The 14,205-nt window shown below is 55.7% G+C and overlaps 1 protein-coding gene across 1 annotated transcript in view; it reads left to right on the plus strand.

The window, feature by feature from the left end:
• Window positions 1–393: 393 nt before the first annotated feature.
• The window catches only part of SIN3B (SIN3 transcription regulator family member B), a 37,108-nt gene continuing 23,296 nt past the window's right edge, over window positions 394–14,205 (plus strand). The window contains 5 exon segments of the mRNA XM_019416218.2: window positions 394–539; window positions 785–891; window positions 2,167–2,320; window positions 9,044–9,244; window positions 11,505–11,648. Of these exon segments, the coding sequence (XP_019271763.2) occupies window positions 426–539; window positions 785–891; window positions 2,167–2,320; window positions 9,044–9,244; window positions 11,505–11,648 (720 nt within the window). The 5' untranslated portion in view covers window positions 394–425.

Genomic DNA, 14,205 nt, shown 5'->3' on the forward strand with positions numbered 1-14,205 from the left:
ATCTGTCACAGCTGCTCACCCTGCTGTCGTAGAGCAAAAGTAGCCACAGACGATAGGTACACGAGCGGGTGTGCTCGCGTTCCAGTAAAATTTTAATTTACAAACACTGAAATTTGAACTGAAGAAATTTCACGTGTCACGAAATAGTCTTCTCTTTTGATATGTTTCCAACTTGAAAAAATGTAAAAGCCATTCTGAGGTTTGCTTGCGGAGCCGGACAAAAACAAGCGGCACGTCTCGGTTTGCTCTCTCCTGCTATATAAGGAATTGGTTAGCGTTTCAATTTTAGCAAGATCCCGGAGCAAGTCCCTCAAGGAGCCACGCCCCTCGCGACCTCATCAAGCCCCGCCCCTCCGGGAGGAGCCTGCGCATGCGCGGCCGGCCCTCGGGCGGGGGCGGGGCGGGCCGCGGCTCCGACTTCCAACATGGCGCACGCTGGCGGCGGCGGCAGCGGCGGCGGCGGCCCCGCGGGCCGGGGACTGAGCGGCGCCCGCTGGGGTCGCTCGGGCTCCGCGGGCCACGAGAAGCTGCCCGTGCACGTGAGTGCTGTCCCTGCCTTCCCTCGCGAACCCTGTCGTCCGGCCCCCGCGGGCCGATGCCCCTCGCCCGGGCCCCGCCCGGCCCCGCCTCGGCCTCCACTCCGCACAGTCCCCGACCCCAGTCCCCTGACCCCTTACCTCGGCTGCTCTGACGCTCGGCCCGCCCCCCTCCCCGCCAGAGACCCTCGTCCTCCGTCCCCTCCTCCGCCGACCCCCGCCCACTGGGACCCTCTCCCTCCTCGCAGGTGGAGGACGCCCTCACCTACCTGGACCAGGTGAAGATTCGCTTCGGCAGCGACCCCGCAACCTACAACGGCTTCCTGGAGATCATGAAGGAGTTCAAAAGCCAGAGGTACCCGCGGGACCCCTCCCCACCCCAGGGGGGGCGGCCCTGGGCCGCGATCCGGCTGAGCGGGGTGGGAACCCCCATCCCGGTTTGCCTCTCCGCCCCAGTCGGGTGACCTTGCGCAGGTCGTGGAACCTCTCAGAGCCTCCTTCCTTCTTAAAAAAACAAAAAACAAAAAAAACAAAAACGGGAGTGGAGAGTACCTCCCCTGTGGAGCTGTTATGGGGATTCCTGGAAGGAGAGCAGGGATGGGGTTAGGAGACAGCGGGAGAGAAGTCCACAAGTGCACAGTGCGGTCCTGTTTTTACTGAAAATGATTTTTTCAGTGAATTTTGTTCGTCAAGAATTTTTTAAAATTAATTTTAATTTTTTTCAGCACTACATTAAAAGGCTGTTATCTTGATCATTGAGTGTTTTGGAGCCCTCTCCCCGCCTCCCATTAAATCTTGTCATCAAGGCACCCTAGTCCCTGGCCTGTTGGAAAGTAGTGTGCATAAAATGCTTTGTAAAGGGCCTGGCACATAGAAAGGGTTTAAAACATTAACTGATTTTGTGGGCACACAGGGGGGTTGAAGATAGATGGGGGACCTCGAGACCACGCCCTCATTTGACAGGGGGCTCACTTGGACTTACAGGGGGCCAGGGGCTTGCCCAGACTAAATTTAGGGGTAGTCAGGACTAGAATTTCCGCACTCTGACTCTTACGTCCCCGCTGGTCACATCCCCACCATGCTGCTTCCCCCTTTTGAGGAAATGTGATAGGGCTGGCCTGGTTTCCTTCCAAGAGAGCCATGCAAGGGTCTCGAGGGAGCCCCAATGCAGCCATGACGGAGACCCCTGGCATCGTTGTGCAACTGACACTTGCATTGCCTTTGGTATTTATGCCTTGCCATCACTTGCTGGGATCAACACCGGTGTCATAGTTTATCGCATTGCTTAGAGGGCTTTGGCCTCCTCCCTCTTCCTGGAGTCCCGGACTTCCACTCGGCTCCCCTGACATCTTCAGAACCGGATGCATGTGCTTGGAGTGTTCTGGGGAGCCGTGCCATGCAAATGCCCTGTGGTTCTCACTAGGAGGGCACAGCAAGCCGGAGCCTGGCTGCCGTGGAAGCAGATTACACGTTACACGTTGGCTGAATCACAACCGGTCACGCTGCAGGGTGCCTTGTTGTCCTTCGAGAAGCTCGTTAGGTGGCGCCGTGAAGGGAGTTGGGAGTAGATTTCGCTTTCGGCGTGCTCCCCGAGACACTTGTGCCCACTTCTCATTCTTTTCTGTTCCAGCATCGATACTCCCGGAGTCATCCGACGCGTGTCGCAGCTATTCCACGAACACCCTGACCTCATTGTTGGATTCAACGCCTTCCTTCCCCTCGGGTACCGAATAGACATTCCCAAGAATGGCAAGTTAAACATACAGTCGCCTCTGTCGAGCCAGGTATGCCGCTGCAGGCGTTTGAGGGATCTGGCCTTAACGTGGCCCATTCTGGTACTCAGTCCCCAGGCCCGGTGGTGCGTCTTGTGTCTTACGTTGTGGGAGAGTCAGCGAAGAGCCGGTCTTTTTCCAGACTGCTGCTCGCTTCTAGCACAGGGCAGAACAGATCAAAATACCTCCACTGCCTGCCTCTTTACCCCCAAATCGATGGATCCATTTGGAGGATTTAAATCAAGAGTGGATGTATGTGTTTGTGTTGGAGGGGGGGGGGGGGGGGGGAGCGCATTCTCTTAACAGTTTTATGTCCTGTCAGAATAACCATCCACAGTCACCACGCTCTTGTCCTGAGGCTTTCCCTGTGAGCGGGCTAGGCAGGTCACACTTGGACTTGGGCACGTGGTCTCTGGGCATCCTAGGTGCCGCCCACAAAATAAAGCAGTTGCGATGCGGGTGTGAATAGCCATGTCAGTGTCGCCGTGCTGCATTTAATTACCAACAGGGCCGCTGGCTCAGACAAGGCTTGTGGCTTTTGTTCCTCCTCTGTCCCTGCAGTCCGTTCTTGCCTGAGCTCACCAGACCCCCTGAGAAAATGAAAGCCTACGTGAGCTTTACTTTCATAAAGTAACCATTGTCTTTTTCTCCACCTTGGCCCTGTTGCCATAATGCTGTGCTCTTGGTAGGGGGGGGGGGGGCGGGGGGCACCTGGTGCATTGGGGATGTTTGGAAGCATCCCGGCACTCCACCCACTAGGCCCTCACCCAGTGGCAACAGCCAAAAGTGTCACCAGACGTCGCCAGATGCCTCCTGGGAGCAAAATCGCCCCCATCAGGAACCACTGGTGTGTGTGAGCCCGCTCTTCCAGCCTCTTCTCGCTCTGCCCCAGGGGTTTGGGTTTTTAGCAGGGAGCGTAAAGCATCGACCGCAGGAAGCATTTGGTTGGTTTCTTGGTTTCGCCTGTGATGAAAGAATCAGATTTGGAAAGAGAACAGCCAGACGCAGTGTGACAGTGACAGCCCTCTCTGAGAGCGAGGTTTTAAAAAGGAACTTGGGAGCGTGTGGCCGCTGAACTCCAGAGCCCTTCCATTTCGCATTTACGAGTGGGGCCCCACGATCCAGATGTAAGGCTCGTTGGTTCAGACAGCGCAAGCCTGAGTGGGATTAATCTTCGGAACTGTCACAGCTGGCGAGGAGACCAAGCTCATCTGCAGCGGTGTGCACGGGAGCACTTTGACGAGTCCGAAGCGCCATATAAACACAGGGTGTCATTGCCATCACTCACGAAGAAAGAGCCGAGGTCGAAGACCTAAATTGCGCTCCAGGTGTGGAAATCGCCTCTCTCCATCCCCGACCGTTGGAGGAACTCTGCTCGCGGGGCTGGATCTCCGTGTGAACCTGCACGGTGGTTACATTTGGAGGCCGTCCTTCCCGGAAAACAGCCACAAGGCCCTTGCTGTTGTGCTCACTCCATGGAGAGCTGTTATGGAGAGAGCGAGGCCAGCCCAGCCCTTTCTTCCCTGTGACTTAACAGTTACTTAACCCGGCTTTATAATCTTGCTGAAGCCCAGAGCCCCGAAACCAGCATGTCTGGAGCCCCCTTCTACGGCCGCCCACGCCATTTCAGTCCACATTGATTGACCTGTCTGTTTTTCCAGCCCTGCTTTCCGGTGCTCCTTTGGGCCAGGCATAAACGAGGTGGCCTCTTGGCTTCCTGGAGTCCTTTGAGAGGGCATAGTAGCCCAAGAAATTTTTTTTGTTGGTTTTCCTAGCTCATTTTGAAGTACAGCTTTTTTTTTTTTTTTTTTTTTTTTTCATTTTTCATCTTACAAGTCCCGTCAACTACAGGCAAGGAAGGAGTAGCTCTCAGATGCTGACAAAGAGAATTAAGGGAGGCCCACACTGCGGGGGGGCCCTTTGCCCTTTGTGCAGGTTTCTCAGCCTTGGCCCTGTTGCCCTTGGGACCAGATCGTTCTTTCTGGAACAGGCTGTCCCGGGCACTGTAGGGTGTTGAGCGTCGTCCCCGGCTGCCACCCCCCACCGTGTGACAACCCAGAAGCGTCTCCCCATGTTGCTACATGCCCCTGTGGGACAGAATCGTCGTCCTTGAGAACACTAGTGTGAGAGGAGGACAGACAGACACGTGCCATGATGGGGGTGGGGGGGGGGTGCGGCCAGAGGAGGGCCAGGGCAGCACAGGGGGCCTGCCGCCCCCCGAGCCAGTCATCCAGGCCTCCGTTGTAACGTCACTCCTCAGCCCTCGACCGCCCCCCCCCCCCCCCCCCATCCTCACATCACCCCACCCCATCTCGGGTGTTTTAAAATAGCAACGCTAGGATGTGAAGTTAAAAATGCGCTGTGCCTTGGTTTGCCTGGCCCTGCAGACCTGAGCGCAGGTCAGACAGGCCCCTCGTCTGTCTGGTTCACAACAATGTCCCCTGTTCCGGGACGGTGCCAGGCGCTGTGGGAGGAGCAAGACACGTGTGGGAGGAGCAAGACGCAGCCTGTGGGTGGGAAAGGGATGAATCTCCCAGCTCCCAGGTTCGCTTCAGACCAACCCCGCCTCCCGGGAGCCAGCCCTTTTATGGTCGGCGGGAGCACAGGTAACGGTAGTGAACCTTTAGGGGTCGCTCGTACTCTAAGTGGTCCCTTTCCGTTCAGAGGCAGGCCTGCCGCGTTTTCCCTGGGGGAGGGTCATTTGGAAGTTCAGTGAGTTCCTGGCGGGTTGCCTCTGCCTCTCACATTGGTGTCTTAGTCACTCAGGGGGCAGGTATAGACCACCTCCTCTGCGCCCGGCGCTGGGGTTTATTCAGAGTCCCTGCTGTCAGGGGCACTTTGCAGGTCCACGTGGGGGACTCAGAGGATACGGGTGGACAGATTAATACCCGAGGGGGTTTAGGGCTGCGTGTGAAGGCAGGGGCAGGGTTTGAGGAGCCGTGGGCAGATGCTGCATGAGCGATCAAGAACCCCGCCTGTGTCTTGGGGTGGAGGTGTCCTGGGTGGGGTTTAAGAGCCTGGGGTGGGAATGAGTGGGCGTGCTTGAGAAACAGCCAGGGAGCCTGTGGGGTTGGGAAGTAAAGGGGAGAAGGTGGAGGAGAGAGCCAGGAGCATGGGGAGCCAGTGGAGAGTTCCAGAAAGGCCGCTCTGGCTGCGGTGCCAGAAATGGACTGAGGGGGCAAGAGAAGATCTGGGAGGCCATGGAGGGGTCCGTGTGATCCAGACAGAGTGGGTGGGGAGTCTGTGAAAGTGGGAAGTCCACGGAGGCTCCAGGCGGCCTCAGCCTCTGGGTGAAGGTGGCAGGCACTTGCTGAGGTGAGCAAAGCCTGGGAGCAGTCTGGGTGGCAGGGTGCCGCCCTGTGTTTGCGGTATGCTGTCTGATGAGCTGTCTCCTACCTATCCGGGTGGGGCTGTGTGCGGCCACCACTCCAAGGGCTGGCTATGTGGGGCTGGCCATCTGTGCCTAGGAGTATACCTAACTGTGCCTGTTAGGTCACTCAGGGTAAGCAGACAAGAGAAAAACTTGGATTGTTCTGGAAGGTTTAGAGCAGGGGTTGGCCCGTGGGCCAAAGCCAGCTTGTATTTGTATGGATAGTGGTTTTTACATTTCTCAGAGATGACATTAAAAATGTTTTAGCAGGGGCACCTGGGTGGCTCAGTCAGTTAAGCGTCCAACTTTGGCTCAGGTCATGATCTCACAGTTCATGGGTTCAAGCCCCGTGTCCGGCTCTGTGCTGACAGCTCAGAGCCTGGAGTCTGCTTCAGATTCTGTGTCTCCCTCTCTCTCTGCCCCTCCCCTGCTTGTGCGCGCTCTCGCGCTCTCTCTCTCTCTCTCTCTCTCTCTCTCTCTGAAAAACAAATAAACATTTAAGAAAAAAAACAACCCACCAAAGTTTTGAAATTGTGATAATATTCACATAACCTGAATTCCCGTTTTGTAAGTAAAGTATCCAACTCCGTGGGTTTGCATATGTTGACATAGCCACTGACACTAATTCCAGAACATTTTTATCACCCCAGAAAGAAACCATACCTCCCAATTCTCCTCTCCCACCAGCTTCTGGCAACCACTAATCCACTTTGTCTCTGTAGATTTGCTTGTTCTGGACATTTTATTTCAATGAAATCATGTATAACTTTTCGTGTCTGGCTTCCTTCACGTAGCATGATGGTTTCGAGGTTTATCCTCCTTGTAGCATGTGTCAGAGCTTCCTTCCCTTTGGTTTTTTTTTTTCCTAATATTTTGTTTTTAATTTTATTTTAGAGCACACGAGCAGGGAGAGGGGCAGAGAGAGAGAGAGAGAGAGAGAGAGAGAGAGAGAGACTCTTAAGCAGGCTCCAATGCTCAGTGTGTAGCCCGACATGGGGCTCGATCCCATGACCCTGGGATTGTGATTTGAGCCGAAACCAGGAGTCGGACGCTCAACCGACTGAGCCGCCCAGGCACCCCTCTTCTTTCCTTTTTATAGTTGAATAATACTCCATCGTATGGTTGGACCACATTGTTTATCCATCCCTCCGTTAATAGACACTCGGGCCGTCTGCACGCCTGTTTTCGACTCTTTGGTAGATACCTAGAAGTGGGGTTGCAGGGTCACGTGGTAACTATGTTTAACTTCCCGAAGAACTGCCAGACCGTTGGCCACGGCAGCTGCACCAGGACTGTCTGGCCCTCTTTGCCAAGCCGTGGCCGTGAGGAGAGTTCACCTTGACACAGTGCCTCACTCCAGGGCATTGGAAGGGGTACGCCCCCTAGGTGGGCAGCTCCGATGAGCACGGCCGCCTCTGCAGCAAACCTCTGCCCCAAGGCTGCTCCATCCCCCTAAGCCTCCCTGGCTCCTGCTGATTCCTGCTGACTCCTTCTGGCTCCTTCCGCTGCCAGGCCAGCACACCTGGAAGGAAGGCGGTAGAAGTAATCAGCAAGAGCGTCCCCACCGCTAGGGAGAGCCAGTATTTAGAATTGTGGCTGCTGCGGGTCTTTGGCGTGTGTGCTTGTCTCGGCTCAGACTTTTCTAGAGATGCTTCTGCACCCATGTTGTGGGCTGAGTTGTGTCCTCTCCCCAACCCCGTCCCCACCCCCCACAATTCATACATTGAGGGCCTAACCCTCAGTATGTCAGAATGTGACGGTACTTGGAGACCTTTACAGAGGTAATTAAGGTAACATGAGGCCCTTAGGGTGTCCTTATAAGAAGAGGAAATTTGGACACACAGAGGGACCCACAGAGACGGTCAGCGATGTGAGAACACAGTGAGAAGACGGCCGCCTGCAAGCCCAAGATGCCTCCAGAGATACCAACCCTGCCGACACCTTGATCTTGGACTCCAGCCTCCAGAACCGTGAGGAAATAAATTTCTGTTGTGTCAGCGGCCCAGTCTTGTGGTGTTTTGTTACGGCGGCCTGAGCGGTGTAGCACAGCCGTCCAAGAGGACAGCAAGTGTGCCCGACGGGTGTGCCCATCATGATGACGGCTGTGTGCCCGGCACTCCCCATCCTGCAGAGTCTCCGGGTCAGTGCTTGGTGCCACGTGCTGATATCACCGCCCGCCGAGGGGGATGGGAACACCCGGCTCCGTCTGCTCCTTCTGGTCATCTGATGATTCCCAGCAGTGGCTGAGGCTGGCTCTGTTCCAGGCACTGTTCCAGGCACTTGGGATACGGCAGCGAACAAAGTGGCATCTCTGCCCTCGGGGCGTTTGCCGTCTGGTCGGGGGTGAACAGACAATGAAATGAGTACAATATGTTATGTGTAGGAAGGTGACACGTGCTGTGGAGAAAAACCGAGCAAGAAAGGGGCTTGGAATGCTGGGAGACAAGGCCATTCGAGTTTGGCGTGGGGCGGTTCCGGAAGACTCGCCGAGAACGTGTCCTCACAGACAGCTGAAGCGGAGCTGGAGGGATCCCGACCTGCTGGAGAACCAGCTGTGTGCGCGGGGGACCTGCAGGATGCCAGGGGGTCGCCCCTGAAAGCCCAGTCAGGGTTTGTGGGGCGTCCTCAGAACCGCGCATAAAATTTCAGTTTAGAAACCTCAGCATCCCCTTCTTCATGGGGGTGGTCCTGCCCTGCCGCAGGTTAGGATTCTGGGCGCCCTGGAGAGAGAGGTGTGTGTGTGTTTTCTTTTTCATCTTTGTACGGACAGGAAAGCACACAGACGGAGGGCAGGCATGACGACTGGCCGGGGCCCGTCTCCTCTCCCGGGTGACGCGCCCCGGGCTTAGCACCCGAAGTCCCACAGTCCTGGACGGCGTGGGCGGCGGGGCCCCAACTTTGCCGGCACCGCTGACAGCAGGTGCTTTCACACCTCAGGACAGTCTCGCTGCAGTGGGCTGGCTTGAAAGCGTGGGGAGATTCTACAAACAGCCCCAAACTCCACTCCGAAGGGGATTACACTGTCCACTTCTCGTGCCTTTCTCCCGAATGCTCGCTTTTCAAGGTGTCCGGTTGTCCATCAAACTTCTGTGTTCTTTGGTGAGACGGAGGCGAGTTCAGGAGACTCCCCGGGCACCAGGCAGATGCACAGAGTGGTGAGGGAGGAGTTACCTGCACGTTCCGTGCAGCGGGCCCCCCCCTCCTTCGCTCCCCCCAAAGGAACGTTTCCCTGCATCTCGTTAAAAACCTTGGCTCCGCGCTGGGTTTTGTGCTTGCTCTTTGCGCAGGCAGTGGCTCTGCCCAGCGTTCCTCACCCCTGTTTCCGGCGTCAGGACCGCCGGTAACTCGGGTCGTGCTGTTCGCAGGAGAATTCGCACAACCACAGCGACTGCACGGAGAACTTCAAGCAGCAGATGCTGTACAAGGAGGACAAAGCCCAGGTGCCCTTGGAGTCAGATTCCGTGGAGTTCAACAACGCCATCAGCTACGTGAACAAGATTAAGACCCGTTTTCTAGACCACCCGGAGATCTATAGATCGTTCTTGGAGATCTTGCACACTTACCAGGTGAGCGGCCTCCAGTCACACTTCGCCGGCGTTCATGGCGCCGCATCCGAGGTGGTCACGTTGTCTGGTCTGAATTCGTCAAACCCTGTAAAATTCTGATCGGCTTTTTTTTTTTTTTTTTTTAACTGCGATACAGTATACGTAACCTAAAACCCCCCACTTTAATCTTTTCTAAGTGTCCAGTTCCGTGACATTAACTGTGCAGCCATTACCGCCCTCCATTCCCAGAACCCTTTGCATCTTGCAAAACTGAGACTCTGTCCCCATTAAACACGAACTCCCCCAGCCCCTGGCTCCCACCATCCTGCTGTCTGTCCCTCTGAATTTGACAACTCCAGGGACCTCCTGTCATAAGTGGGATCATAACAGTCTTTGTCCTTTGGTGTCTAACTTCTTTCATTCACCATGATGTCCTAAAGGTCCGTCCACGTTGTAGCCTGTGTCAGAATCTCCTTCCTTTTTCAGGCCGAAGTATATTCCGTGGCCTTGACACCCCAGTTGTGTTTATCCGTCCGTCCATTGATGGCCACTTGGCCTGCTCCCGTGTTTTGGCTGTTGTGAATATAATACTGCTGTGAACATGGGCACACCAGTATCTGTTGGAGTCCTGTTTAGTTACGATTTGATTTGATTTGATTTGATTTGATTTGATTATTATTATTTGTTAATTTTTTATTTATTTTTGAGACAGAGAGAGACAGAACATGAGCGGGGAAGGGGCAGAGAGAGAGGGAGACACAGAATCTGAAACAGGCTCCAGGCTCTGAGCTGTCGGCACAGAGCCCGACGCGGGGCTCGAACTCACGGACTATGAGATCATGACCTGAGCCTTAGTCGGCCGCTTAACCGACTGAGCCACCCAGGCGCCCCAATTTTATTTTATTTTTAATTTTTCTCAAGATGTTAGGTAATCTCTGCACCCAACGTAGAACTTGAATTCAGAACCCTGAGGTCAAGATTCATGTGCTCTACTGACTGAGCCAGCCAGGCGCCCCTCGTTAGAATTTTAATGTGCTCTTTGAGGCACCTCTGCATCCAAGAAGCACTAGGAAGCACCTAATACAGGGATTTAAAAAGGACCTAAGAAGCTGGTCTTCTTTTTATAAGAAGGCTTCGCGATTGTTTTGACAACACAGCTACCCTTTATTTATGCTAATTGCCAGCAAGTTCTGTGCACGGCCTGGGGCGACAGACATAAGTGGTTGCTGCTTGGTTCGGTCTGGAAGGAGAAACTTAGAGCTCTGCGGGGTGGAGAAAAAAAGTGTGTGGGAGGAGGCCTGGGGTTCATGGTTGCCAACCCTGGACAGGGGTGGGGGGGGTAGTAGGGGTCAGGAGGGTGAGATTCAGGTTGAATTTGACACACCAGGCAGAACCATCAGGCAGCTGAGTGTAGACAAAGGGTAGACTGTCTCGAAGCCAGGAAGGTCTGTGCAGTGCAGTCACAGGGGTCAGATCAGATAGAGGGCTTCAGGGGACCTGAGGGCTGGGAGGGAAATGTCAAGGCCACTTGATGGGAGGGCTCACTCCCCTTAGAGCCACGGAGCAGAGCCCCAGCACCGCCACCTTTGCTCTGTCACATTCTTGGGGATAAAGTTGACAGGGACTTATTTCTAATGGCCGTCCCGAGTTCTGCTTGCTGTTTCCGCCCCTCCCGACCCGGGTCCCCTCCAGTATTCATCTTGTCGCTTTAAGCTCCAGGTCGGGCCGTCTTCCTTCAACCATTGGGGTCTTTGTGACTCCGGGTGGACAGGCCCCTCATCCTGGTAGTCCCTTCCCTTCAAGGTCCAGCCCTAGCTCCCCTCCCCCCTGCGCAGCAAAACACGCCCCTTCGCCCTTGGGAGGGGAGTGGGCTCATCACTCACCTTGTACTTCCCCAGCCTCTGGTTGAGGACACGCAAGGGTGGAGGCCAAATCGTTGATGGCACGACTGTGCCCCGCTCTCATTCCGTCCACACTCCTACACAAGCCCCATCCCTGGCCAGGGCTCAGGCTGTGTCGTGCGGTGGGACCAGGACAAAAGCGTACAGAGCTATTCTCCAGAGCGAGGGGGCCCAGCGCGGGGCACCCCGGGGTGTTAGCAGGGTGGCAGGCCGCACTCCTGTCTCCTGGTGGTGGCGGTCACGGGCTCAGTCGGCCGGTTAGTTCTCTGTTTCGTGAGTCATCCCTCTGTCTCCTCCACAGCGGGATGCCTGAATGTCACAGCCTGGGGTGCCTCGTTCCTTGGCTAACGACTCATTTTCCCTTTCCCGAAAATCGGCAGAAGGAGCAGCTGAGCACGAAGGGCCGGCCATTCCGAGGCATGTCCGAGGAGGAGGTGTTCACCGAGGTGGCCAATCTCTTCCGGGGCCAGGAGGACCTGCTGTCCGAGTTTGGACAGTTCCTGCCTGAAGCCAAGCGCTCCCTGGTGAGTACAGAGCGCCCACTGTGACCCGGGGGCCACCTTCTTCTCAGCTGGGACCCTGTTTCTCAGGGCAGCCCTGAAGACCAGGCCAGCTTTACCCGCCGCCCCCCCGCCCAGGACACACTGGCTTCCCCCAGAAGGCACACAGCGTGCAGACACCCATGGGCCCCCCGTTCAGGCTCACGTCCACATCCTGCTGGGGCAGGTCCTGCTGTGGAGACCTGCCTGCAACCGGTGCCCTATGGGCATGTGCAGGTGGGGGCGGTCCAAGGCAGCGTGGGGAACGGGGGGCACAGAGGGCGACGAGGGGCTTGGGAGCGGAGGGCAGGCGTGCAGACCGCATCCTCGGCCTTTCCCCCCCTGCCGTGGCCTGAGGCCCGCCGGGCTGCCCTTGCCACATCCTTTTCATTTTATTTTCTGTGAACGTAAGGCTTTTTAAAACTTGAAGTGAAATTCACGTAACGTAAAATACACCATTTTGAAGCATTCGGTTCAGTGGCATTTGGTTCACAGTAGTATTCAACCAGCACTTCTGTCCAGTTCCAGAGCATTTTCATCACCCCCGAGGAGACCCTGGCCCCGGGCGCAGGCACTCCCCGCTCCTCCTCGCCCAGCCCCCAGCACCCGCCAGGCTGCTTTCTGTCCCTGTAGATTGACCTATTCTGGACGTTTCGGGTAAAGGAGATCACATGTCACGTGGTCTTTAGTGTCTGGCTTCCACTCAGCGTGATGTCCCCGAGGTTCATCCACGTCATGACATGCGCCCAGCCCTCGTTCCTCGTTATGGCTGAGTCATACTCCTTTGTGTGGACGGACTGCGTTTGGTTTATCCCTTCCTCCGCCAGTGGACATCTGGGTTGTTTTCTTTTAGGGGATTGTGAGTGATGCTGCTGTGAACGAGCATGTGCAGGGATTGATTTGAGTCCCCGATTTCCGTTCTTTGGGGTCTGTACCAAGGAGTGGAATTGCTGAGTCATACGGCGACTCTATGTTTCACTTTTTAAGGAGCTGCCAGACTGTTCCACAGCAGCTGCACCGTTTTACATTCTCGCCAGCCGAGCACTTCACCTCGTCCCCAGCACTTGGTGGTTTTTGTTTCGTTTTGTTTAAAAATTTTTTTTCTAACATTTATTTATTTTTGAGAGACAGGGCGAAACAGAGCCCGGGCTGGGGAGGGGCAGAGAGAGGGAGACACAGAATCCAAAGCAGGCTCCAGGCTCTGGGATGTCAGGCCAGAGCCCGACGCAGAGCTCGATTCAGCAGGGCTGAATCTGTTTATTAGCTTTATTTTTTACTTAGTTTTAAAAGCTGATTTAGTTTTTGAGAGAGAACATGCAGGTGGGGGAGAGGCAGAGAGAGAGAGAGGGAGAGAGAGGATCCCCAGCAGGCTCCACACTGTCAGCACAGAGCCTGACGCAGGGCTGGAACCCGTGAATCGTGAGATCGTAACCTGCGGTGAAATCAAGAGTGGGATGTTTAACCGACTGAGCTGTTTGTTAGCTTTAATAGTCTGTGTCTTCACTCGGAATTTTTATATACACGATACCATGGCATCTGCTAATACAGTTTTCCTTCTTTTCCAATTTGGGTGCCTTTTATTTCTTTTTCTTGGCCTAATTGTTGTGTTGAATAGAAGTGGTGGGAGCAGGCATCCCTGTCTTGGTGCTGACCTTAGACGGAAGGCTTTCCGGCTTTCAACGGAGTGTGCTGGGAGCTCTGGGCTTGTCGTAAATGCCTGTTATCAGATTGAAGAAAGGCTTTTCTATTCCTAGTTTGTTGACTGTTCCGTTTCCTCTTTTTGTTCCCTGCTTTGGACGTTGAGTTGGGGCGCGAGCACACAAGCGTGCCCACTGCTCCCCTCCCCCCACCCCCCGCCCCACCTTAGTGCATCACCACCTCTCCAGGGTCCCGCTTCTAAATGAAGATGTGGTGGGGGTGGGGCAGGGCTGGGGGCAGCAGTCTCGGGTCGGGGGCTTGGTGGGATGGGCACAGGAGTCTGGGTTTGGATGCCATCAACATTCTAGGTAGAATCGCATGGCCTCTCAGTGTCCATGAGTGCTCTCTCTAAGTCGGGATACCACCCAGAAACACTTCCTGACTCAAAGTCCCAGAAGCTCTGCTCCTGTCAAGTCGGGAGCTGTAGCCTGTCCTTCCAACCTTCCTGGAGCCTCGGGCGGGCGTGCTCAGGGGCTGGAGGGCCGGGTCGGGCCCTGGGAGCACACAGTCTGGGCCGAGACACTGGCTCGGCCTCCACAGGGGCTCAGGAGGGCTTGAGCCAGCCGCGTCACCTCCTGCGCCTCGTTTCCTTGTGTCTCACGTGGGGATGATGGCCTTCCTGCTCAGATGCAGATTGGCAAGCCGTCAAGTGCTTTGCGCTCAGCCCGGGACACACGCGGTACCCCAGAAAGAGCAGCTCTCGTTGTTCAGGGAAGGCGGGCGTAGGACCCAGACGGATTATCCCCCACCCTCTCCCAGCGCCAGCGTCCCCCCAGAGTGTCCGCCCAGGCGCAGGGCCTCCCTCTGCCCCGCCAGGACCGGCTTGTGGGAGGCCCCTGGGGAG

The sequence above is a fragment of the Panthera pardus genome, unplaced genomic scaffold (genome assembly GCF_024362965.1).
Source record: "Panthera pardus isolate Hobbes unplaced genomic scaffold, ASM2436296v1 HiC_scaffold_8, whole genome shotgun sequence".
NCBI lineage: Eukaryota > Metazoa > Chordata > Mammalia > Carnivora > Felidae > Panthera > Panthera pardus.